The 27,446-nt window shown below is 46.7% G+C and overlaps 1 protein-coding gene across 2 annotated transcripts in view; it reads left to right on the forward strand.

The window, feature by feature from the left end:
- Nucleotides 1–27,446, forward strand: part of TEDC1 (tubulin epsilon and delta complex 1) — a 209,330-nt gene that overhangs the window by 126,541 nt on the left and 55,343 nt on the right. The window contains exons 6-7 of one of the 2 annotated variants that reach the window (XM_045028052.1): nucleotides 1,775–1,861; nucleotides 24,437–24,649. In XM_045028052.1, coding sequence (XP_044883987.1) covers nucleotides 1,775–1,861; nucleotides 24,437–24,649 — 300 coding nt within the window. The remainder of the gene's footprint in view (nucleotides 1–1,774; nucleotides 1,862–24,436; nucleotides 24,650–27,446) is intronic. The other variant, XM_045028053.1, reaches the window with a different exon arrangement.

The raw sequence follows: 27,446 nt of genomic DNA on the forward strand, positions 1-27,446 counted from the left end.
AGTAAATAAGGTTTTTCAAATGTTTATGAAGCTTCATGTAAAATTAAATTAAAATGCAGAGCCCCCTGGACCGGTGGCCAGGACTCATGCAGTGTGAGTGCCACTGAAAATCAGCTTGCGTGCCGCCTTTGGCACACATGCCATAGGTTGCCTAATCCTGCCATAGTTGTATGGACTCATTCATTTTGAATAATGGCCTTTACCCCGATGCCTTTTTTCAATCACAAAGCTGGTGAGTGACTTTGGCACTTGCACATAATTTACTTATCCTTTGTTTATCTCCTGTTTTCCCATCAATCTTCTTCTGGCTAGAAGAGTTTTGGGAATCTCTTTGTTGTACTGTTGTATAACTAGCCATTCTTGGGATCTCTGTCTCCAACTTTGTATGTTCATCTTAATTTTCCAAAGGGACTGTTAATTTTGTGTACCCAGCTTGAGCTGCCATAGTAGCCTGATTTCCGGAGGGAAGGTTCACAGTAATTTCCACTCCTCTCTAAGCTGACCCAAGTTAGGTTACCCCTTTTGAAAATGGAGGCCATTATATACATATACAGTCTGAAACTGGGGGAAGAATCTGGTGATATTTATTTTCTCCCTCTCTAGGTATACACAATTTAAAAATCATTTGTAAAAACTCTCGCTTCTTGCATTGCCTATAAATAGGAACTATGGTAGAGGAGCTCCTTGTGCAACAGGAGCAGTGAGGGAGACGATCTGGCTATACATAACATTTCAGAAAGAATTCCTCCTTGTCAGTTACTATTTGTGGACACTGCAGGAGAAGTGAATGTTTCTACATGATTTGGATAAGGAGCAGAGAGATGGGCTTGGCATCCTGAGATTCTGAGGTCATTCTGTGCATAGGAGCAGTGTGGAAAAACGCACAGAGATGGGAGAAGTAGAAATAACTGGATGTCAGTGTTGACATGGTTTCTAGAATGGTGGAGTTGGAGGGGATGCAATAGGAGATCAGGTCCTAGAAGTTGTCTGGGACATAGCAAGGCATGACCTCAAAGAGAAGAGAAGGGATCGAAACTTGGTATGATGGTCAGACTCAAAGAATAGTGGGGGACATGGTTTGATCCAAATGTGGGAGCGACCACTTTAGCAGTAGTGTGTGGAGTGTGGCTGAGCTGTGTTAATTTTGATATCTAAGAAGCACATGAGGTTTCAGGATCTACATGAGTAAAGACCTTTTAATATATGAGTTGTATTGTCTTGATCCCTTCAAACTGACATGTGAAGCCACAAATGTGTATATGGGGATTATGGTTATTGTATGGCTGGGGACTAGAATGCATTATGGATGTGAGGAAAAGCTTTTCTTCAGTTCCACTCCATATTTGCATAGCTGGGATTTACATTGCTTCCCACTAAATAATGTATAGTGCAAGCCCCAGTCATAGCAGCATATAGTCAGAAGGAAGAAATTGCTAGAGTATTGGACACCAGGACTCTGTTCCTCACTGTGTACCCCATTGCCTTCTGAAAGAAGCATTCCTGTTTGCAGTTAGAGTAGGGTGGGATGTGTCGATCCAGACAAGTTTATATATATTCTAAATCCTTATATCTTTATCAAACCAATGTTCTACCTGTAAATGTCTGTCTATAAGGTGACTATGATGAATGTGTATTACATAAGAAGTGTCACCTGGTATGTGATTGGGTAGCCTTCGTTATTCAGACCAAACAGGCTTTAAAAATTGCACCTTATATGTTGCACAGATGACTAAATGGGACTTGATTTTCTTTTCTTTTTTTCCCCCCTCCCCAGTTGTTGCAGTTACTGGAGTCTGAAACCTCTCAATTAGAAGCCTTTCTGGAATGGAAACGACTGGAACCAGTTTATTGGCACTGGATGGTAATGAATCAAACTAAATATTAAGGGTGCAGTTTTCTTACATCTAACAAACAACTGGCTGCTCCTCAAACATCCTTCCCATATATGTGGAAAAGTGAATGTTGTCAACAACCTATTCAACTTTCTTTTGAAGATGAGGCTAGTTAAATTAAAGGACATATTCTTAGATCTCCCTCATCATTTTAGCCTCTGTTGTATGACTTACTCAGATAAGTTAAGAAACTGGAGGGAAGAGAAGCTGAATTCAGGCATCTACAGTTATCACAAATGGAAATGCCCTATCTTTTATGTTTAAGAAAACATATCAATCACACATTTTGTTATAAATTAAATGGCTTGTCGGAAGAGGAACTTTAAGTTTTATTACATACTCAAAGACAACTAGATTTGTAAGCAGTTGAAATTTCAAACAACTTCATTTTTTCAGCCAGACAGTGTGTTGAAATTGCAGATTTCCCCTTGAACTGTGTTGAAGGATCATAAGAAAATCAATAAGCCTTCCTCTGTGCATCTTATGATTCTGTACATCTCACTGCTGTATTAAACTTTCACCCATTTACAGCTGCTGAAAATAATTCTTAACAAACAGCAATTTAACAAAATGAGTTTACAGAATTTGTAGAAGCAGGACCATTAATTGCCAGTGTACCTTGTTCTATACAGAGAGCAAAATAGAGGAGTAGAAAATCATCTAACCTGTCTTGAAAAATATTTAAAAACCCACTAGCATTGTGTGTTGTCAGCAAAAGTGATTGTTTCCATAATAGCTGATGCTTTATTTATCTCTATTATTGTGCTGCTCTGAAAAGTATCAGCATTAGGATGGGCAGAGATCTAGAATCATACAAGCAAGTGTTCAGATCACACAAAATTGTAACTGCAGTGGCTATGCAATTTTGATCTACTCACTAGGGGCCTGCTGCTGTGAGGCGCTGAGCTGGTTGTGGAGGATACTGTGAACATCTTAGTATTGGCTCAGCACCTCTCTGGATGAGGTCCTGAATAAATACTGGCCAATAGTACATTGTTATTTGAGAATATAACTCACTATCTAATTGGAAATGTGTATTTTCTCTCAGTCTGTGGGATCAATTTCTGTTTTCTTTCTGTTTTTTGTTGTTCTTGAATGCTGTAGAACATACTAAAGAACCCAGATGTATTTTGACCCATGTTGTAACTATCTAGCAGAATTATCATAAGAACTTTTTACATTAGAAAAAGTTTGTCTGGTTCAGAAAACAAGTGCTTCTGTGTTTCTTAATTCCATGCTACTGTGGTTTTCATTTGACCCCTCCATTTTCCCCTTAAGAAACAAGCCAAAGTGTCTCTTTGCTTGCTTCAGCTACTTTTCCTGCTGAATTTTCCCCATGTGTTTATCACCGCTTGCATGGGATACTTCTGTCTGATTTCCTGTTTACTCTTGTGTATAGTTTTCTCAACTTTTAGATTACATCCTCTAGTTTTTTAAATCATCATCAGGATAAAAATATATTTCTATTAACTATATCAATCCCTTTCATATTTTGGAGGCCACCTTTTATCAGTGAGCATAAACTCAGATTCCTTAACCTTTCTTTATCGTCGTTCCAACTAGTATAATCTGTGCTGTCAGCCCCTTTCTATGAAGTGTGCAGAACTGCACCTGTTATCTCTACGGGGTCTACATACCTTAGGGCTAGGCTAACAGTCTCACTGCCTTGATTTATATTCGGTCCGTCTGCTCTTATAACTCTTTAGTTCTTTGAGAAGATCTCTGCACATTCCCACTGTGGGGATGTACAGAGGTCATCTCCAAGAACTCCAGTTACAGGTGAGTAACCTTCCTTTTCTGATTTCTCCTTTTTACTGTGGCTGTGTGCTGAGCTGATGGACTGAATGGTTCCCTCACAGTAAGCTGCAGCTCTTCTGATCACTGTGGGGAATAGTAATTACATTTAGTTCAGATTCCCTGAACTGCTTCCTTACTCCCAGATTATTTAATATTTTTACAATGAATGCCTCTGCGCTCCAGTCATCTGGACCAGCCAAGTCTCTTGGATTCTGGCTGTCACATTCCTCTTTCCTTTCTCTGTCTCCAGGCTTTATCTCATCTGCCAACTTGAAGACCTTATTTTCAGAACCCTTGAACTCTCAAGCATAGAGGCAGAAGCCCTATGAGAAAGGTCTGGAGTACACTCCATTTCATCAAAAATATATTCTATTCCAGGCCTGCACAACTCGTAAAGCGGCGAGGACCACATTCCTCCAAAGAAAACAGCTGAGGGCCGAAACCTCCCGGCCCCGCGGAAACACGCCCCTCCAGCACCTCCCGGCCCCGCGGAAACACCCCGCCCCAGCGCCGCCCAGCCCTACAGAAACAAACCCTCCTTCCCCAGCGCCACCCCACCAAAAATCTTTTAAATCAACCAGGGACTCCCAGCTGAAGAGGTGGCTGGGAGCCCTTAGGGGCAAATTAAAGGGCCCGGGGCTCCGGCGGCTGGGGGAACCTGGCAGGGCCGGCTCTAGGATTTTTGCTGCCCCAACCAAAAAAAAAATTTGGCTGCCCCCCGTCCCAGCCCTGGGCTCCCCCCTGTACCTCCCTGCTGCCCCAGTCCTGGGCTCTCCCCCCACCCACACTCCCTGCCACCCCAGCGCTGGGCTCTCCCCCCCACCAGTGCGCCCCCCCCCCACACCTCCTGCCGCCTCAGCTCTGGTAACTGGTCACTGGTAACTCACTCCCAGGGTGGGTCATTCAGTAGGAATTTTGGATGTGCACAAAACACAGGATTGGTTCCCATATGGTTACAGAGCTGCAGTAAAGTGGAACAATTTTCAGCTTGTGTGACTGGAGGATATCTGGATGCATATTATAAGACTGTCCTCCATAAATGAGGGAAAGTTGAGGTGCCTTTATTATTCTTTTGTTCCACTCTTTCTTTCTATGGGGAATTTGTCAATGCAATATCACTGTCTTCCTTTTAAACAAACAAAAAAAATTGCTGTTGAAAATAGCAATTCCAGTCCTAATAAGCATTTCTTGCTCAATTTTATCCTACTTTTTCTACAGCAAAAGTGGATCATCAGTATATTTGATTTGGGAGAAATGAAGTAACAGCTGCCCAAACTGAGCTTGAGCACTCCTGAATTTTGAGGTGTTCAAATCTGGAAGGCAGGTGCTGGGGGGAGGGGGGGGCTTCGCGGGGGAGCATGGCATGGCAACATGTCTGGAGCTGCATGGAGCCAGACACGCTGGTCTGAGTGGCACGGTAAGGGGGCTGGGGGTTGGAGAAGGGGTAGGGGGTTCCGGGGGGCAGTCAAGGGACAGGGAGCGGGGGGGTTGGATGGGGCGGAGGTTCGGGGGGGCAGTCAGGGGACAGGCAGCAGTTGGATAGGCATGGGAGTCTCAGGGGTTCATCAGGGGACAGGTAGGGGGTGAGGTCCTGAGGGGAAGTTGGGGGGATCTCAGGAGGGGGCAGTTGGGGACAAGGAGAAGGGAGGCTTAGATAGGGGCAGGGGTCTCAGGAGGGGGCAATCGGGGGGCAAGGAGCAGCGGCATTTAGATAGGGGGTGGGGTCCTGGGAGAGGGGTATCAGGGGACAAGGACCAGCGGTGTTAGATAGGGGGTGGGGGTCCTGGAGGGCAGTTAGGACTGGGGTCCGTGGAGGGGGCAATCAGCGGCCGCGGGCCGGGATTCAAAGGGCTCTGGGCTGCCCTCCGCTGCGGGCAGCACAGAGCCCTTTGATTGCCCGCCGCGGCTGGGATTTAAAGGGCTCTGCGCTCCTCGCGGCTGTGGGCAACCCAGAGCCCTTTGGTTCCCTGCCGCGGCGGGGATTTAAAGGGCTCTGCGCTCCCCGCGGCTGCGGGCAACCCAGAGCCCTTTGGTTCCCTGCCGCGGCGGGGATTTAAAGGGCTCTGTGCTCCCCGCGGCTGCGGGCAGCCCAGAGCCCTTTGATTGCCTGCCGCGGCTGGGATTTAAAGGGCTCTGGGCTGCCCCCAGAGCGCCATGTGCGGGGGATTCAGAATCCCCCCGCGGGCCACACAGTGAGGCTCCGTGGGCCACATGTTGTGCAGGCCTGTTCTATTCTCTTTGTCTCTTGCTTTAGTACAGTTTTCTACCCAGCCCCTCACACCTTTCAACTTACCGTTTTAGGTTTATTTATCTTTCCAATGTAACCAGTCATTAGCAGATTTATATATTGAGCTCACCAGCATGCTCTAAGCATGTGGAGTCCAGGACATCACTGAGACTGTGGTCCCAGTTAATGACTGGAGTGCAGGAGGTAATTTTCTTCTTGTCCCCATCAGTATCACCTCTGTCTTTCCAGTGTCCAGCTTACAGCAACTGCTCTCAGTCCAGATGCTGTTTTTGGCCAGGCACTGAGAAAACTGGAGGGGGCAAATGCAAACAGCATGCCAGATAGAACCATCAGCCAGCATGTAACGGCTGTGTCATATTCCAGAGGGACATCTACAGAATCTTGGATGACAAGAGGAAGTTATCCACCAGAACAACCACTGTTGTCTTGGTTTTGTGCCCTGGCCTGAAATGTTGAGAAGGATCTAGGATGCTGGCAACTGGTAGATCAAGTTGAAGTCAGTTCTTTGCCAGGTTCTCGGACAGCTTTCTCAAAAACAGTGGACAATGTTCTTCTTCGAGTGCTTGCTCATATCGATTCCAATTAGGTGTGTGCGCGCCGTGTGCACGCTCGTCGGAAGATTTTTACCCTAGCAACACTCGGTGGGTCGGCTGGGTCGCCCCCTAGAGTGGCACCGCATATATACCCCTGCCGACCCAACGGCCCTTCAGTTCCTTCTTACCGCCTGTGTCGGTCATTGGAACAGTGGAGTGCGGCTTAGCTGATCTCCACTTCCCTAGCTACTTGTAGTTATCTCGTTAATTCTTGTGTATATAGTTCAAATTTCTATAGTTGTAGTTAATTTTATTAGTTCATAACATAGTGTATATAGTTAAGAGGGGTTCGGGGATTATCCCCTTCCCCGCACCCGGTGCCAGGGCCCATGCCCGGTTCACCGGGTTTCAAACCATGCTCGGCCTGTCACAAGCCAATGCCAACAGGAGATCCCCACGACTCCTGTCTTAAGTGCCTTGGGGAATCTCACCTCGCAGATAAGTGCCGTATTTGCAAGGCCTTTAAGCCGAGGACAAAAAAGGAGCGGGACTTTTGTCTCAAGCAGCTCCTGATAGAGGCAGCTCTTACCCCTCGGCACCGAGCGCTGGACAGTCTACAAGCAGAAGCGCTTCCTCGGCACCGGATCGCACCGGTACCACTAAGGCCTCTCGGCACCGACCGTCGCTGGCACCGACGTCTGTTCGGCACCGCTCCCTCTCCCCGAGGGTGAAGAGACATAAGACTCCGGCTGCTTCCGTGACACCTGCACTGCAGCCAGAGCACTCTACTAGTCGGACTGCCCAGCACCGACACCTGCCGTGGCACCGACAACGTCGGCACCGTCAATTCCGGTCCCGGTCCCGCAAGGGCCGTCGAGTCCGGTGCCTGAAAGCTCCCCGGCCAGAGCCGTGGTTGAGCTCACTATTCCCTCCACACCGGAGACATTTTCCACGGCGAGGGAGCTGATCACAATGACAGAGTCTGTGCTGCCTCAGCCCCCGGCACCGCTGGTGCGGGTCATACAGTCGATTGGCAAGCCTGCCTTGATCAGACCACCATCTGTCGGCACCGCAGAGCAGCACCGTTCACGATCGCAGTCCCGCAGACGTTCTCGGTCCCATCACCGGTCCTGGTCCCGACGCCGCTCGCAATCCCGGCACCGTTCTCCTTCTCGGTACCGGTCGCACTCGCGGCACAGATCAGGGTCCCGTTTGCCGGCCCGGTACTCTCGGCACCGATCCAGCTCCCGGCACCGCTCCAGGCACTGTGACTCTCGCAGCTGCTCCCGTCGTCAAGCCTCGAGATCTCGGTCGACCTCCCGGCACCGTTCCGGTCGCAGGTCCCGATCTCGTTCCCAGTACCGGTATGGCTCCCGGTACTGATCCCCGGTGCTGAGTAGAGCGAGATCGGTCAGAGAGGGAGACTCTGCCCAGGGCTTTTCATCCCCTCCATGGCCATCTCGACACACATCGGTGTCGTCTCATGCGGACAGTTCCTATGCTCAGGACCGTGATTCCGATGTGCCCACCAGAGTCTTCCAGGAAACCCAGGCCCAAGACCAAGGCCCTCATCAGTGGTCATTCTGGACACCTTGTGCGTACCACCAGGCCCAAGGTGTACCGGTAGTTCCATCTCGCTCTGTCCCATCAGAGCACCGAGTGCCAGAGGCTACTGTTAGCCGTCCCCCTCCGACCGGTACGGAGGACGCTCCAGTTCAGCCACCAGACTCCCAGATCCACCTGGAGCAGGAGGCCGTCCAAGAACAAGAGCCCACACAGGACCCACTTGTCCCCGGCCTTTCCTCTTCCTCCTCTCCAGATGAGGCGGTGGCAGGAACATCCTCCTCGGGCCCTCCTCCAATTGACCTGAGGGCCCATCAGGACCTCCTGAGACGGGTGGCACTCAATATGAACCTCCAGGTGGAGGAAGTCCCGGAGATAGAGGACCCGGTAGTAGATATCCTGTCGGCTGATGCACCCACAAGAGTTGCTTTACCGTTTATCCGGACGATCCAGGCCAATGCTGATACCATCTGGCAGTCTCCAGCCTCTATCCCGCCCGCTGCCAGGGGAGTTGAGCGCAAGTACATGGTGCCCTCTAAGGGGTACGAGTACTTGTATGTGCATCCTCCTCCCTGCTCCCTCGTAGTGCAGTCTGTCAGTGAGAGGGAACGCCATGGCCAGCAAGCACCGGCTCCAAAATCAAAGGAGGCTAGGCGCATGGACTTACTGGGCCATAAGGTGTACTCGGCAGGGGCCCTACAACTCCGGGTAGCAAACCAACAAGCCCTGCTTAGCTGCTACAATTATAACACCTGGGCGGCAGTGGGTAAATTTACGGAGTTAGTCCATCAAGACTCCTGTCAAGAGTTTGCTGCCCTCTTGGAGGAGGGGAAGAAAGTGGCGAGAACTTCCCTCCAGGCATCGTTGGATGCAGCCGACTCCGCAGCCAGGACTCTGGCCTCGGGAGTTGCCATGAGACGCATTTCATGGCTTCAGGTGTCAGGCCTCCCGCCGGAACTACAGCATACCATACAGGACTTGCCCTTTGACGGTAGAGGCTTGTTTTCTGAAAAGACTGACCCTAGGCTACAAAGACTAAAGGACAACAGGGTCATTATGCACTCTCTCGGCATGCACACGCTGGTGACTCTGCGCAGGCCTTTCCGTCCCCAGCCTCATCGCCCCTACCCTGCGCCTAGACAAAGACAGGACTTTGGCAGAAGGCGTGGCCAAGGCGGTCGTAGGCGACAGTCCAAGGGGGCCAAAATCAGGGTCCCGCCAAACCACCAGCGGGGCCAAAGCCAAACTTTTGAAGGCACGCCTGAGGACAGCGTACCAGATATTACCCAGGATCCGTTCTCTCCCTTTTACAACCGCCTCTCCTTTTTCCTCCCTGCGTGGTCCCATCTAACCTCGGATCATTGGGTCCTACGCATGGTGGAACTTGGGTACTGCCTCCAGTTTATTTCACCCCCCACCTTCCACCCTCCATCCTCGTCCCTCTTCAGGGACCCCTCTCACGAGCAATTCCTCTTGCAAGAGGTGCGGACGCTCCTCGCCATTGGAGCTATAGAGGAGGTACCAAAGGACGAAAGGGGCAAGGGGTTCTACTCCTGCTATTTCCTAATCCCCAAAGCGAAGGGAGGTCTCAGACCTATCCTAGACCTGTGAGAACTCAACAAGTTCATGATAAAGCTGAAGTTCCGCATGGTATCCCTGGGGACCATCATCCCATCCTTGGATCCCGGAGACTGGTATGCCGCCCTCGATATGAAGGACGCGTATTTTCACGTTGCCATTTATCCTCCACACAGAAGGTACCTCCGGTTTGTGGCCAACCGTCAACATTTCCAGTTTACGGTCCTTCCGTTTGGCCTCTCTGCAGCCCCAAGAGTATTCACAAAGTGCATGGCTGTAGTCGCCGCCTCCCTCCGCCGCCGTCGGATACACGTTTTTCCGTATCTAGACGATTGGCTCATTCGAGGGACCTCCGAGGCCCAAGTCACCCGTCATGTGGGCATAGTCAAGGACCTATTCCTGCGTCTAGGCCTGATGATCAATATAGAGAAATCCACTCTGATTCCCACACAGAGAATAGAATTCATTGGGGCCATCCTGGACTCCAATCTCGCCAGAGCCTGCTTACCTCAGCCTCGGTTTCAGGCGATGGTAACAATTATACAAGGTCTACGGAACTTCCCGACAACTTTGGCTCGCACTTGCCTCGGTCTCCTGGGTCACATGGCTGCCTGCACGTTCGTGACCAAACATGCCAGGCTACGCCTCCGTCCCCTCCAATCGTGGCTCACTTCACTATACCACCCGAGCAGAGACAGTATAGACATGATCGTCACGATCCCCCCAAGCATCCTAGGCTCCCTCGACTGGCGGTCGATGCCCTCCCTGGTGTGTGCAGGGATGCCGTTCCATCCGCCTCACCCCTCGGTGTCCCTGATGACGGACGCCTCATCTCTCGGCTGGGGTGCTCACCTTAGTCAGTTTCGCACTCAAGGCCTTTGGTCAGCTCAAGAGCTGGCCTTGCACATCAATGTCCGAGAGCTGAGAGCAGTCCGCCTTGCGTGCCAGGCGTTTCAGCAGCACCTACAAGGCCGTTGTGTCTCAGTGTTCACAGACAACACAACAGCCATATATTACATAAACAAGCAGGGAGGAGCACGGTCCTCCCCTCTTTGTCAGGAAGCCATCCAGCTCTGGGACTTCTGCATAGCCCAATTGATAGACCTGGTAGCGTCCTTTCTCCCAGGGGTCCGGAACACTCTGGCGGATCGCCTCAGCAGATCCTTCCTGTCTCATGAGTGGTCGATTCGTCCGGACGTTATCCATTCTGTTTTCCAGAAGTGGGGCTTTCCCCGCATAGACCTCTTCGCTTCTCGTGAGAACAGGAAGTGCCAGACGTTCTGCTCATTCCAAGGCCTCTCCCCGGGCTCGATCTCGGACGCTTTTCTGATGCCGTGGACGAGCCATCTGCTGTATGCTTTTCCACCTTTCCGCTGGTTCACAGGGTCCTGCTAAAACTCCGCAGGGACAGAGCGCACCTGATCACGATCGCTCCAGCGTGGCCCAGGCAGCACTGGTACACCATGTTGCTAGACCTGTTGATAGCCAACCCGATTCCCCTGCCTCTTCGCCCAGACCTCATAACGCAGGATCACGGCAGACTTCATCACCCAGACCTGCAATCCCTGCACCTCACAGCGTGGCTGCTGCGTGGCTAAACCGATCTGAGTTACGTTGCCCTGCCTCGGTACAACAGGTATTCCTGGGTAGTAGGAAACCTTCCACTCGGTTAACATATCTGGCCAAGTGGAAGCGTTTCTCCTGCTGGTGCGAAACGCACAATGTTACTCCCACCGAGGTCCCGATCCATTCCATCTTGGACTACCTCTGGTCTCTCAAACAGCAGGGCCTGGCGGTATCATGATTGAGGGTGCACTTGGCAGCCATCTCTACCTTCCACCCAGGGGAGAGTGGCCGTTCCGTATTCTCGCACCCTATGGTTTCTAGGTTCCTCAAGGGCTTGGAGCGCTTATACCCCCAAGTTCGCCACCCCGCCCCAACCTGGGACCTCAACCTGGTTCTAACCAGACTTATGACTGCCGCATTCGAGCCGCTGGCAACCTGCTCGCTGCTATACCTGTCCTGGAAGACAGCTTTCCTCGTAGCCATTACATCGGCCAGACGAGTCTCCGAGCTTCGGGCTCTCACGGTGGACCCACCGTATACTATGTTTCACAAGGACAAGGTGCAGTTGCAGCCACATCCGGCCTTCCTCCCTAAGGTGGTATCGGCCTTTCATATCAACCAGGATATCTTCCTTCCGGTCTTCTTTCCGAAGCCACACTCATCGCGAAGGGAGCAGCAATTGCACTCCCTAGACGTCCATAGGGCGCTCGCATTTTATATCGAGCGGACAAAGCCCTTTCGTAAAACGCCCCAACTCTTCGTCGCAGTGGCAGACCAAATGAAGGGCCTACCTGTCTCCTCCCAGAGGATTTCATCTTGGGTGACGTCGTGCATCCGTACCTGCTATGACTTGGCCCATGTTCCATCGAGCCACCTCACTGCACATTCCACCAGGGCTCAGGCTTCTTCTGCTGCCTTCCTGGCTCACGTACCCATACAGGAGATATGTCGCGCAGCTACCTGGACCTTGGTCCACACCTTTGCCTCCCATTATGCACTGGTCCAACAGTCCAGAGATGATGCAGCCTTTGGCTCAGCAGTTTTGCATTCTGCAACATCTCACTCCGACCCCACCGCCTACGTAAGGCTTGGGAATCACCTAATTGGAATCGATATGAGCGAGCACTCGAAGAAGAAAAGACGGTTACTCACCTTTGTAACTGTTGTTCTTCGAGATGTGTTGCTCGTATCCATTCCAAACCCGCCCTCCTTCCCCTCTGTCGGAGTAGCCGGCAAGAAGGAACTGAAGGGCCGTTGGGTCGGCAGGGGTATATATTCGGCGCCATGGCGGCGCCACTCTAGGGGGCGACCCAGCCGACCCACCGAGTGTTGCTAGGGTAAAAATCTTCCGACGAGCGTGCACGCGGCGCGCACACACCTAATTGGAATGGATATGAGCAACACATCTCGAAGAACAACAGTTACAAAGGTGAGTAACTGTCTCTTGTGTGATATTGCTGGGGTTGCATGTTAGTATCTTAAGTGTTGGCTGGAGTGATAGATTCCCTTCTTCACAGGAGATGTTGACTATCCCTGTAATCAGGAATACTAGATGTTTTCAACCCTTTCATTGGCCAGGACTGGCCTGCATTAGAGTGGCAGGTGGTGGCCTGGACTGTGTTTTGACTTCAGGAACATCTTGTTGTCTGAGTGGGATGAATTCTTAGAAGTAGGGTGGTGTTGGTCCAGTGCTCATCTTGCTGTACTTGGTGTCCCCCAAGTCTGTCCTGATGCAAGGGATCTTTGAGAAATGGTTTGATAGTTCCTTGCAGCACAGTGAGCATGGCTGAGTTCTGTGACCAGATGGAAGCAGTCTGTGAGTTACGGGACTGTGACAGAAGAGAAGTTGGTCTCTTTCCATTTTTAATGGTAATGACAAAAGTTTGTAAGAATTCCTTGTGCTGAAGTCTCTCTGTGACAGGTAGCATTCTGCGTTTGCCTTCATCAATGTTTGAGCCTGCTTTCGTCCTGATTTTTCCATGAGAACCATGCAAGTCCAAGGAGGAATGTCCTTCCTTTGCAGAGCATTGATAGCAGAAGTCTGAGCCTGGTTGTCATGCCTTAGTAATTCTTATGCCCCTTGGCTTCTAAATTCAGTAGAGTTCTCTGAGGAAATATCTGGAATTTGGCAGGGTCCAGATTAGGATTTAGGCTGGATATCCTAAATTGATGTAGTGGGCCTAACAGAAATGCAACGTGATGATTTTCACAAATGGATATTTACATAAATTTGTGTGTAGTCTAAACAAAGGTTGTACATGTATGAGACATCAAACACATTCTTGGGTGTCGTAAAATAATAATAGAAGGCTTAGAATGGGAAGAGGAGTTGGAGGAGTAGTTCTAATGAAACAAGTGTATTTTTAATCGTTATAGAGCACAATTTTGAGAAGTGCAGTCAGGAAAGTAACTGAAATACTTTCCTCATGGATTGTATTTTCTAAATGGACAACCTACCTAATTGTCAATTACTGAGGGACAATCCTAACTCATTGATTTATTTTGCTTTCCGCAACCAAATCTCTCTACAACTTTTCATGAGTGATGTACCGGAGTATTTGGATTCTAATATCTAAACTGTATTGTTAAATCTGTTCACCGAAATTTGGGTTATTGCTGATTATGTACTCTATGTATCATATGACTTTTAAAAACAAACTTTGTATTTGTGGATAATCTAAGCATTATACCCCAGAGCCATCCGGGGCGGAGGGGGGGCAAGTGGGGCATGAGAGTTTTTCAGAGCCTCTGGAGTGGGGTCCTTCACTCGCACCGGGGGTCCCGGAAAACTCTTGCGGGGCCCGGGGCTCTGGAGCTTCTTCCGCTCTGGGTCTTTGGCGGCAATTCGGTGGCAGAGGGTCCTTCTGTTCCAGGATCCGCCGCCGAAGTGCCAGGTCTTCGGCGGCAATTTCACGCCACGGAAGACCCCAGGCCCCTGAATCCTCTGGGCGGCCCTGCTATACCCAAATGTGCAGACATTCGTTTCTCAACCTATGTATTATATAATTTTTTTACATGAGGAATTAAAGAAGTTAGTGAGCATGGAGGAATGGGAAGAGGAAGTGTTATAACTCACAAGTGTGGAAGAAGATTGGAGCATTTTGAAAAGCACTGTGATGAAGGGGCAACAGACTAAACTTCCCCATAAATGGAGAATTCTTGGAATAAGTGACCACTTAGGGTATGTCTACACTGCAGTTAGACACCTGTGGCTGGCCTGTGTCAGCTGACTCTGACTCATGGGGCTCAGCATTAAAGGACTATTTAATTGCTGTGTAGACATTTGGGCTGGGGCTACAGTCCAAGCTCTGAGACTCTCCCACCTCACAGGGTCAAGCCCAAACATCTACACCTCAGTTGAACAACCCCTTAGCCCAGTCCCGCTGGCATGGGCCAGCCATGGGTTTTTAATTGACATACCCTCTTGCAGGGCTGCTCAAAGTCGTGAACCTAGAAATGAAGAAAGGGGGAGGGAACTAAATGAGACTATGCCGTGTCAGTTAAAGCTTGTAGGGGCAAGAAAAGGGCAGCAAATGTATTAATGCTGCCAAAGGGTTTAAGAATGGCTGTTACAAATCTATCAGTATAAAAATGCTAGAGAGGAACTAGGCTAATTCATTAGTGAGGGAGATTAAATTAATTAGGTTTCTAAAATAGCTCTGCTACTGAATGCTTTCTAAAATTCTAGTATGAAAAATGGGGGGTGGGGTGGACTATAAGATTTGGATAATTCACCATGAGAAATGAGGAGCTGTTGATAAAAAATGTTAAATTTGGGAAGGGAAGCTGTAAAAAAAGTAACTATATATAAATCAGCATGTCTACATTACTTAAAATTTGACTGAATAAAATTTGACTGGCTTAGAATTTTGCCTTAAATATTTAAATACTGAACTCCCAATCTTTGGGAAAAATAGTAATGTGTGATTGTGTAATTAAAGACCATACCAAACAAATAGGTCTTCTTATCACTAAATCAAAGATGGAAATTATGAAAATTAATGTACCTACTGATGATTTTATATACTTGGAAGGACAAGCCTTGAAAACTGTTAATAAATTTAATTATATGAGTATTATAATTCGTGATACTGGTGACAGCATAGGTGAAGCAAGTGCTGTATTTAAAAAACTTAACACAGGATAAAAGTCCAATATGATTAGCAAAAACACCAAACTTAAAATCTTTAGAAGCTATGTCCTAAACATCTTCCAACATGGAGTAGAGTCCTGGAAAAATAAGTCAAACCAGCTCAAACTTAACAGCTTTCAATGTAAGTGTCTGCTTAGAATATTCAAAGTAAAAGGGATTGATAAAATAAGTAATGAAGAAGCGCTAGAATGGGCATCATTACCTACAACAATACAAGAAGAGGTGTAATCAGGAAGGCCAAAACACAACTGGAGTTGCAGTAAGCAAGAGATGTGAAGGGTAACAAGAAGGGTTTCTACAAGTATGTTAGTAACAAGTGTTGCGTCCAGCTTTGGGCCCCCCACTACAGAAAGGATGTGGACAAATTGGAGAGTCCAGCAGAGGGCAACGAAAATTATCAGGGGATTGGGGCACATGACTTACAAAGAGAGGCTGAGGGAACTGGGCTTGTTTAGTCTGCAGAAAAGAAGAGTGAGGAGGGGATTTGATAGCAGCCTTCAACTACCTGAAGGGGGGTTCCAAAGAGGATGGAGCTCAGCTGTTCTCAGTGGTGGCAGATGACAGAACAAGGAGCAGTGCTCTCAAGTTGCAGTGGGGGAGGTCTAGGTTGGATATTAGGAAACACTATTTCACTGGGAGGGTGGTGAAGCACTGGAATGGGTTACCTAGGGAGAATCATAGAATATCAGGGTTGGAAGGGACCTCAGGAGGTCATCTAGTCCAACCCCCTGCTCAAAGCAGGACCTAATCCCCAACTAAATAATCCCAGTCACGGCTTTGTCAAGCCTGACCTTAAAAACTTCTAAGGAAGGAGATTCCACCACCTCCCTGGGTAACCCATTCCAGTGCTTCACCACCCTCCTAGTGAAAAAGTTTTTCCTAATATCCAATGTGGTCAAGGTGGTAGAATCTCCATCCTTAGAGGTTTTTAAGACCCGGCTTGGTAAAGCCTTGGCTGGGATGATTTAGTTGGTGTTGGTCCTGCTTTGAGCAGTGGGTTGGACTAGATGACCTCCTGGGGTCTCGTCCAACCCTAATCTATGATTCTAAGTGGTCCAGAAGAAGAGCTGGACATATTTGGCACATCTTTTAAGAATGCCAGATTATAGGCTACCTAAAAAATAATTTCTTTGGTGACCTCAATGAAAGAGATGGATAGGCCAGCCTAGAGCACTAGTGTGCAAACTTTTCCAGTTGCACCCTCTCTTATCCTTAACAGAGTCTGTCTGTGCCCCGCCTCCATTACTGCACAGCCAAGCCTTCCTCAGCAGTGGGCTGCTTCTATCTTGCGGCCAGGCTGCATTGGTAGGGCAGGGACAATACCTGGCCTCTGCCTCTCCTCCCTCAGGTTTTCAGGGTAGGGGAAGGTATGTGCGATGGTCTCTGGGGGTGGAGCCAGCACTGGGAGTGGAGGCTGCTGGGAGCGGAAATCAGTCTGGCACACTGACCCACAGGCTGGGTTACCTGGGGGGAGGGATAGCTCAGTGGTTTGAGCATTGGCCTGCTAAACCCAGGGTTGTGAGTTCAATCCTTGAGGGAGCCATTTAAGGATCTGGGGCAAAGAAAAAACCAAAAAAAACCTGTCAGGGACAGTACTTTGTCCTGCTAGTGAAGGCAGGAGACTGGAGTTGATGACCTTTCAAGGTCCCTTCCAATTTTATGAGATAGGTATATCTCCATATATATATTTATATCTCCACTGAGGTGAGTAAGTGGGGTGAAGATGGTGCTCCCTCCCTGGCCCCATGGGGTCTGGCCAGGGCCCCGCTGTGCAGGGCTGGCACCAGCTGCCTAGCATTGATGCTCGCCCTCTGAATGTTCCTCTGCTGCATCGGATGTCGCACTCCACAGTTTGCCCACCACTGCCCTAGAGCACACTCTGTAGCACATTAATGGCTGAAGCAGCATCATTATATTTGAATATAAAAGACCTGGAAAAACGAGCCCAGGTTTCATTGATGGATCTTAGCAACCTGGTTTGGTGCTAATTGGGTTCAACAGTTACCAAGGTGTTTCTAATTTCCATATAGCAGGTCTGAAGGGCTCACCCACAAGCCTCTCCCTAATCTGTCCATCCTTCATAGAATACAGTACTAATCCCTAAAGTATCTTCATGCTCCACACAGCAAAACACAAGGCACATAAGATCCAAGTGGGCTCTGCTGCTGACTTGCTGGAGACCTGTTGCTCTGAAATGATTAAGCCTCTCACACTTTTCATTTCCTCCGGCTTAAGCAGCTGAGTTTTTACATTTCTGTAACAAAATAGTTGTGCAGTGAACTCCTCTATGTGCATGCATACTGACTGCATTCATTTTCAGTGTGTAGCTAGCTAGCAGCTTGGAGAATTTTTCACTGCCACATCTCAGCTCTTCGTTTTCACATATTTGTAACATTGTTTTAAAATAACTTTTAAAATGTAATAAAGCAGATATTATTACAAAATACAGATATTAGTAAGATATTATTGGACAGCATTACTAAACGCAGTTATTAATGACTATTTCCATATCAACTTGGAAAATTCAGATTTCAATCACTTTTGAGTTAAATATCAAAGGACAAATGGGGTCTTTTTTAAAGAACAGGACAAATAAACTTTTTTTGTTTTTAAACCCTTTCAGCACTTAAAAATGCCTGAAAGGATTTTTGCTCTCAAACAGAGACCAAGCATGGAAAACTTCAACTCTAAAATTTTAATGTAAATGTCATTTCATAGTCTGCATAGCCTTGTCACACTTAGGGTACAGTACAGGCCACCTCATTTCAAATGTTTGCAGCTTTTTTGCAGTTGGTTTGTCAGTACTCTTGTTTCACAATTGTCACCTTTTCTTAAAGAGTGCTACACTGGTTGAGCGTTCCCAGCATTCAGGTATTTCAACCTTCCTCCAACTGAGGTTGCACAGTTTGCAAAGGAGCATGACCGTGCCTCTTTCGCCATGTTTTAACAGTTCAGGTGGTATACCATCTGGACCAGGTGCCTTGTTGTTTTTCAGAGACATGATTGTGTCTTCAGTTTCTGCTTCCACTATATGTTCTTCGTTGTTGTCTTTGCAGTTGATGGTCTCAGGGGAAAGTTGGGTCCATTTGACTTTTCATGTTCAGTAGCTGATGAAAATATTCTTTTGATCTTTATCTACTATATCTTACGTGTTAACTTGGTTGATAAGTAATCTAACTTCCTGAAAAAGTCCTCATGTTCCTTTTTTGAAAGTGTTTTTCAAGCTGTTAGCCTTTTCTCTGAAGCCACTAAGTTGTAGTCTTTTGGAGCATTTTTTTTAGTTCCTTGTTGAGCTTTCTGCATTTGTTTTTCTACTGAGGGTAGTCTTCAGTTTTCAGATGTTCTTGATATGCTTCTGTTTTTTCTTCATGATAGGTTTTTGGGTTTGCAAAGGTTGAGTCCGGTGGCACCTTAGGGGTTGAGTGGATTTCCTCCTAGCAGATCTTGCTGGTGGGTCAAAACTGGCAGGGCCAACACCATGGTACCTTAAGTGGGAGTGGGGGATCAGACCAGGCCAAAATTCCAATGTCCTACTCCAGTCTTCTCATGGGGCAACATGGGCACCTTCAATGGGTAACGATAGGAGGGGCTGCCTAACCTTGAGGTGGCTGGGAGTCAGGTACTCTCTGAAGCCAAGAAACTGACAAAATGAGCAAAAGGCAAAACAACATCCATACTGGTTCAGATGACGCCCAGCCTAAAAAAGTCCATGCCAGCAGTTTGGGAACTTTGGCGGTTGTGAAAAGTTTGCTAGGAAAGAACAGATTGCACAGTACTAAAATGAATGTACATTGGAACATGGAATTTGAGAATGCAATATGAACCGACATGGCTACAACTACACTGCACAGCAGGAATGTTAATTGGTGAACTTGAAACTAGAGCTGCATCCTCTTCCACAGACATTCTCAGTATTTGTGAACCACACAGGACAGGAAGTAGTGAATTCTCCATAAAGCATTGTAAAATAATTTATCCTGAAAAGATACAGTGTTCACAGAGAAGGCATTTGTCACATTTTGGCATTCAAAGTGAGAGGCTCTGTCACTGCCTGCCCCTCAACCGTGGGTGCCTCACAATGCTTTCCTGCTGTAGTTCCCAACCTGGGCCACTCACTAATAGTCTAAGAGCATGCAGGTCACTTCCTGAATGTATGTGTATAACCACAGACTCGGTCCAGCAACTGTGACCCCATCAGCCTGTCAGCAACTCTCCAGTCACACTCTGGCTTCCACCACTCTTGGTTACTGCCTGCAGAGTGATCCCAACTCACTACCAATCCCGAATTTCCCCAAAATGTGTATTCTGCACTGTCCCACCCTCCCCTTGGCAGTTCAGATATTAAAAGTCCATTGCCCCTGTAAAGGGCCAATATTCAACAGTTTACTTCTTTAGCTGGAGTTACCAAACAGATCAGTTTAAACACAATAATGGATTAGTTTAGATTAAAAATAAAATAAGTTTATTTAATTACAAAGAGAGAGATTTTAAGTGAGTACAAGTGTAAGGTATTAAAGTCAGGAATGGTTACAAGAAAAATAAAGATAAGACGATTCCTAGTAGCTAAAACTTAAGAAGCTAGAATTGATTCAAGGTAAAAATCCTTACCTCAGGTTCCCAGCAAAAGGGCTGACCCGTTCTCAGGTCAGGATCTCCCCCCACCCCCAAAGTCAAAGGGCTGGTTCCTTCATCTTCTAGGGTGCACGAGAGAGAGAGAGCGCGCTCTTTATGTTTTCTGCTCCTTTCTTTTATAGTTCAGTGAACCTTTGAAGTGGATTCTTCTGAGGACTACCCCTCAAAACAAAGTTTATTCAAACAGTAAAAAAGGTGACATGGAGTCTAGAGGTGAAGAAGGCTCCTTGTTCTTTCTTTTCACCTGTATTTGCTGAAATGAAAATTTGTCTGGTCTCCTGCCAACTCCTCTCCCCGCTGCCTTGAGGGCCATGTTTACTGCATATATGTAAATTGAGGTAAACAGACATGCCTTGGTTTATGATAGATCCAGGGCCGGCTTTACTCCAGTTTACAAGGTCATCCAGATCTTCCTGTATGATATCCTGGTCCTTCTCTGTGTTAGCAATACCTCCCAGCTTTGTGTCATCCGCAAACTTTATTAGCACATTCCCGCTTTTTGTGCCAAGGTCAGTAATAAAAAGATTAAATAAGATTGGCCCCAAAACTGATCCCTGAGGAACTCCAGTAGTAACCTCCTTCCAGCCTGACAGTTCACCTTTCAGTATGACCCATTATAGTCTCCCTTTTAACCAGTTCCTTATCCACCTTTCAATTTTCATATTGATCCCCATCTTTTCCAATTTAACTAATAATTCCCCATGTGGAACCGTGTCAGATGCCTTACTGAAATCGAGGTAAAGGAGGCGTTTCCTTTGCCTAGAAAATCTGTTACCTTCTCAAAGAAGGAGATCAGGTTGGTTTGGCACGATCTACCTTTTGTAAAGCCATGTTGTATTTAGTCCCAATTATCATTGACCTCAATGTCCTTAACTACTTTGTCCTTCAAAATTTTTTCCAAGACCTTACATACTACAGATGTCAAACTAACAGGCCTATAGTTACTCGGATTATTTTTTTCCCTTTCTTAAAAATAGGAACTATGTTAGCAATTCTCCAGTCGTACGGTACAACCCCTGAGTTTACTGATTCATTAAAAATTCTTGCTAATGGGCTTGCAATTTCATATGCCAGTTCCTTTAATATTCTTGGATGAAGATTATCTGGGCCTTCCGATTTTGTCCCATTAAGCTGTTCGAGTTTGGCTTCTACCTCGGATGTGGTAATATCTACCTCCATATCCTCATTCCCTTTTGTCATCCTACCATTATCCCTAATCTCCTCATTAGCCTTATTAAAGACTGAGACAAAGTATTTATTTAGATATTGGGCCATGCCTAGATTATCCTTAAGCTCCATTCCATCCTCAGTGTTTAGCGGTCCCACTTCTTCTTTCTTTGTTTTCTTCTTATTTATATGGCTATAGAACCTTTTACTATTGGTCTTAATTCCCTTTGCAAGGTCCAACTCTACATGGCTTTTAGCTTTTCTCACTTCATCCCTACATGTTCTGACCTCAATAAGGTAGCTGTCCTTACTAATCCTGCCCATCTTCCACTCCTTGTAGGCTTTCTGCTTTTTCTTAATCACCTCTCTGAGATGCTTGCTCATCCAGCTTGGTCTACAACTCCTGCCTATGATTTTTTTCCCCTTTCTTGGGATGCAGGCTTCTGAAAGTTTCTGCAGCTTTGACTTAAAGTAATTCCAGGCCTCCTCCGCCTTTAGATACACGAGTTCTTCAGTCCAATCCACTTCCCTAACTATTTTCCTTAATTCTTTAAAGTTAGCCCTTTTGAAATAAAAAACCCTAGTCCCAGATCTATTTTTGTTTATCCTTCCATCTAGTTTGAACTGAATTAGCTCATGATCACTCGAACCAAAGTTGTCCCCTACAACCATTTCTTCTATGAGGTCCTCACTACTCACCAAAACCAAATCTAAAATGGTATCCCCTCTTGTTGGTTCTTCAACTACTTGGTGAAGAAATCCATCAGCTATCACATCCAGAAAAATCTGAGCCCTATTATTGTTACTAGCACTTGTTCTCCAGTCTATATCTGGGAAGTTAAAGTCTCCCATGATCACACAATTCCCATTAGTGTTTACTTCATTAAAAACATTAAAGAGGTCTCTATCCATATCCAAATCAGATCCCGGCAGTCTGTAGCACACCCCAAGCACTATCTCAGGGGAAGTTCTAGTAGCTTTCTTTCCCAATGTGATTTTTGCCCAGACAGACTCTGTCTTATCCATTCCATCACTTTACAGTTAACCTCATCATTGACATACAATGCTACTCCACCACCTTTGCCTTTATTTCTGTCTTTCCTAAACAGCACATAGCCTTCAATACCTGTACTCCAGTCATGACTACTATTCCACCATGTTTCTATTATACCTATAATATCCGGTTTCACTTCCTGCACTAGTAGCTCTAGTTCCTCCATTTTGTTACCTAGGCTCCTCGCATTAGTGTACAGACATCTTAATTTTTGCCGTTTGGCTTCACTGACATTCTTTACTTGGTTAGGCACAGACATTCTACCACCAGTATCACCTATTAGACTGGTATCTATACTACCCTTCCTCCTTATGTCCAGTCTCCTTCCCACGGCTGCATCCTCCCTTACTTTGTTTTCTTCCCTCTCAATGTTGAATTCCGGCGTGGAGATTACCTGGACATCTCCCAACCATCTCCCCCCAATTCAACACTGGTTCTCCACTTGTGAGGTAACTCCCTTCTCTTCATGTGTGAGTATAATAATGCCTGCATCTGTAATTTTCACTCCATGCATCTGAAGAAGTGGTTTTTTTACCCACGGAAGCTTATGCCCAACTAAATCTGTTAGTCTTTAAGGTGCCATCGGACTCTTTGTTTTTGTGGATACAGACTAACACGGCTACCCCCGATACACTACAGTACTTGTATCCCTGCATGCTCAAGCAATATTTTTATACTTCTCCCTAGTCATCTGTCCAAGTTTTCACTTCTTGTAAGCTTCCTTTTTTTTTGTTTAAGCTCACCAAAGATTTCTCTGTAAAGCCAAGCTGGTCGCCTGCCATATTTGCTATTCTTTCTGCACATAGGGATGGTTGGTTCCTGCACCCTCAATGAGGCTTCTTTAAAATACAGCAAGCCCCCTGGACTCCTTTCCCCCTTATATTAGCCTCCCAGGGGATCCTGCCCATCAGTTCAATGAGGAAGTTGAAATCTGTTTTTCTGAAGTCCAGGGTCTGTATTCTGCTACTCTTTCTTCCTTTTGTCAGGATCCTGAACTCGACCATTTCATGGTCACTGCTACCCAGGTTCCTGCCCACTTCTACTTCCCCTACTAATTCTTCCCTGTTTGTGAGCAGCAGGTCAAGAGGAGCATGGCCCCTAGTTAGTTCCTCCAGCACTTGCACCAGGAAGTTGTCCCCGACCCTCTCCAATAACTTCCTGGATTGTCTGTGCATTGCTGTATTGCTCTCCCAGCAGATGTCAGGGTGATTGAAGTCCCCCATGAGAACGAGGGCCTGTGATCTGGAAACTTCTGTTAATTGTCCGAAGAAATCCTCGTCTACCTCATACTCCTGGTCTGGTGGGCTATAGCACTTCATTCTTGCCTGTTAGTTTATGTAGAAGGTGCTATTCTGCTGCTGCTGCTGCTACTACTACTACTACTACTACTGACCAGCTGCAGGACAAATCCTCGGGCCTGGTCTATGTTTAAATAGCTACAGCACTCGGGTGTGAAAAATCACCCCACCCCCGACTGCTGTAGCTATGCCAATCTAACTCCCAGTGTAGATTCAGCTAGGTTGACAGAAGAATGCTTCCATTGACCTAACTACCAGTGCTTTGGGAGTTGTGGTTCATACAGCAGCAGACAAACCCCTTCCATTGCTGTAGGCTGTGTCTACACTATGGAGTTATGCTGGTATAGCTATGACATTGTAGCTATATTATTACAGTCCTGGTAGTGTAGACATGGCCTAAGATAGCCAATGTGCACTGAATTCAAGACTGATGCTTGCATAGGTAAGATTTAAGACAAAACAGGTTAACTGTTTTAGGCCAGAGTTTGAAATAATCACTACCCACTTTGAGTGCAGTAATTATATTAATAATCCTTAAATATTAAAAAAAAATCTCCCTCTAGTCCTGACATTTGAACATAGAGGTCATCTCAGATCTCTGGAGGCCATGTTCAGAGCTTCTGGAGCACTGAGCTGTGACCATCTTACATTCCATGGATTGTGTTTTGTTTTAATAACAGCAGTGCAGTATAGCTTACAGTAGGCAGTTTCCTCTCTCTTGGGTGTTTGCTAATTTAGAAATACATTAAAACACGTATTTATTAGCAAGCTGAGCAGATTCTGTTCAGTAACAGTACTGTTTTTTTAAATATGTGGAGTAACCGTGTCTGAGGTCATCACAGTCAATTCACAGTAAGTTCTTAAAATTAAATATTGGGGAAACACATGGCAAGCAAATTATTTCCGGTTGGTGCTATAAAGTTAATGAACTTTTACCACATATTTTTTCCTTTAGGAAACTGTATTAGATACCCTTGACGAAGATGGAAATACATTCAAGTCAGAAGATGTTTGTAAAGAGAAAAACACTTTGCCAAATACTAACTTGTGTTGCCACAGTGCTAGCAATATTATTGGAGAAATTGACAAATTGACCAAAGATCTAGTGACTCTACGTGATGGACTGCATGAGCTAGTAACTTGCAAGAAGTCAGCATGGTATGAAAAGGTAAGGATTGTATTTATTTCTTGACGTAAGGAAAATACCTCATTGTTCCATTTTATTGTCATGGACAAGATGACTGCTACTGTGTATGAACCATGCGCTGATTCTCACCACAGAACTCCTATGACTCTTACTATGATTATTTATTACTTGTTTCAGATAATGCCCACAGAGGTGTTAGGTACTTTTCAAACAAAAAATAAGGTACAGTTCCCACCCCATGAGGTTATGTTCAGAAACCGGGCAGATGTGGTGATCCCTACACAAGTGACGATACATTCTGAAACCAGACAGATGTGCTTGCATTGTGAGGGGAGTAGTAAGAGGATAGTGACTATGGAGGAGAGGGAGGCAGGAGAGGATGGGATCACTGGGCCAAATGGAGGGGAAGAAGAGGACAGCAGATGGGAAACCGTAGTGTTTGTGATGGTGGCAAAGGAGGAGAGGTTAATCAAAGAGAAAAGTGCGGGGAGGTCATGGCAGGTGTCAAGGCTGAATCCCCACTCTGTCACTTTGAGTGCAGAAGGTGGGGGCCTTCTTAAACTCCCACTGTTACAGCTTTTCTCTGACCTTGGCTTGGTAAACGCTGGCACCACCCAAATGCAAAAAAAACCCTTGGACCCAGGAAGGAGCACTTGGGAATTCCTCCCTGTGGGGTACCCTCAAGCTCCCCCCCCTCCCCCCGGGGAAGAGCTGAGAAAGAAAACAAAGGAAATTAGCTGTTGCCACCAGCTAATCAAACAGCATATGCACAAACCTCTTAAAACACCGCAAATCCAATCCTGTTCTTAAAAAAGGTAAATTTTATTAAAAACAAAAAGGAAGAAACTACATCTGGAACTTAGGCTTTTGCTAGATTTTAAAAGAGCAATTCCAAAAATTAAGCACCCAAAATAGCTTTCTTGGGGGTTAGCTTAAAGGTTACAAGCAAACAAAAGCATCCGGGGTTAGCACAGAGTCGTCCACAAGCCTTAAAAAATAAACAGAAATAAACCCAATCATGTCTTCTAAACATTCACTGCCTTCCAATGATTCCTTCTAGGTCTGGAAGATAATTTTTCATACCTGGTTCAAACTTTACACAGCATTCCTGCTTATAGCATTGTTGCTCCATGTCCCTGCAGCCCAGAGAGAACAACAGACAAAGGGAAAGTTTCTTTCCCAATTTTAAAAAGTTCTACCTTCCTATTGGCTCTTTTGGTCAGGTGCCCACTTCCTTTTCTTTTACCTGTGGGCTTGTTAACTCTTTACAGATAAAGCAAATAGAGAACAGCTACTAAGAGGAATTTTATAGCTAACTGGCTGGCTGGGTGTCCATAAAAGGGAGCTACTCCGACTTCATTTATCACAGCAGGTCTTGTCCGTTTTCACTGAGAGGGAGTCTCCTGGAGATAGCTGAGGAAGTTGAGAGGGAGGTGGGTTTCAGAAGGGAGTGGAAGGTTGCAAAGAGGTAACAGGAATTGAGTGTTAGCAACAGGAAGAAAGTCAAGGAAAGTGTGGGCCCCTTGCTGAATGAGGGAGGGAACCTAGTGACAGAGGATGTGGAGAAAGCTAGTGTACTAAATGATTTTTTTGCCTCTGTCTTCACAGACAAGGTCAGCTCCCAGACAGCTGCACTCTGCAGCACGGTATGGGGAGGAAGTGACCAGCTCTCTGTGGAGAAAGAAGTAGTTCGGGACTATTTAGGAAAGCTGGACGAGCACAAGTCCATGGGGCCGGATGCGCTGCATCCGAGGGTGCTAAAGGAGTTGGCCGATGAGATTGCAGAGCCATTGGCCATTATCTTTGAAAAATCATGGCGATCGGGGAAGGTCCCGGATGACTGGAAAAAAGCTAATGTAGTGCCCATCTTTAAAAAAGGGAAGAAGGAAGATCCAGGGAACTACAGGCCAGTCAGTCTCACCTCAGTCCCTGGAAAAATCATGGAACAGGTCCTCAAGGAATCAATCCTGAACCACTTAAAGGAGGGGAAAGTGATCAGGAACAGTCAGCATGGATTCACCAAGGGCAAGTCATGCCTGACTAACCTAATTGCTTTCTATGATGAGATAACCGGCTCTGTGGATGAGGGGAAAGCAGTGGATGTGCTATTTCTGGACTTTAGCAAAGCTTTTGATACAGTCTCCCACAGTATTCTTGCCAGCAAGTTAAAGAAGTCTGGGCTGGATGAATGGACGGTAAGGTGGATAGAAAACTGGCTAGATGGTCGGGCTCAACGGGTAGTGATCAATGGTTCCATGTCTAGTTGGCAGCCAGTATCAAGTGGAGTGCCCCAAGGGTCGGTGCTGGGGCCGGTTTTGTTCGATATCTTCATTAACGATCTGGAGGATGGTGTGGACTGTACCCTTAGCAAGTTTGCAGATGACACTAAACTGGGAGGAGTGGTTGATACGCTGGAGGGTAGGAATAGGATACAGAGGGACCTAGACAAATTAGAGGATTGGGCCTAAAGAAATATGATGAGGTTCAACAAGGACAAGTGCAGAGTCCTGCACTTAGGACGGAAGAATCCCATGCACTGCTACAGACTAGGGACCGAATGGCTGGGCAGCAGTTCTGCAGAAAAGGACCTAGGGGTTACGATGGACGAAAAGCTGAATATGAGTCAACAGTGTGCCCTTGTTGCCAAGAAGGCAAATGGCATTTTGGGTTGTATAAGTAGGGGCATTTCCAGCAGATCGAGGGATGTGATCATTCCCCTCTACTCAGCACTGGTGAGGCCTCATTTGGAGTACTGTGTCCAGTTTTGGGCCCCACGCTACAAGAAGGATGTGGATAAATTGGAGAGAGTCCAGCGGAG

Source organism: Mauremys mutica, chromosome 8, assembly GCF_020497125.1.
Source record: "Mauremys mutica isolate MM-2020 ecotype Southern chromosome 8, ASM2049712v1, whole genome shotgun sequence".
In the NCBI taxonomy this organism is placed as follows: Eukaryota; Metazoa; Chordata; order Testudines; family Geoemydidae; genus Mauremys; species Mauremys mutica.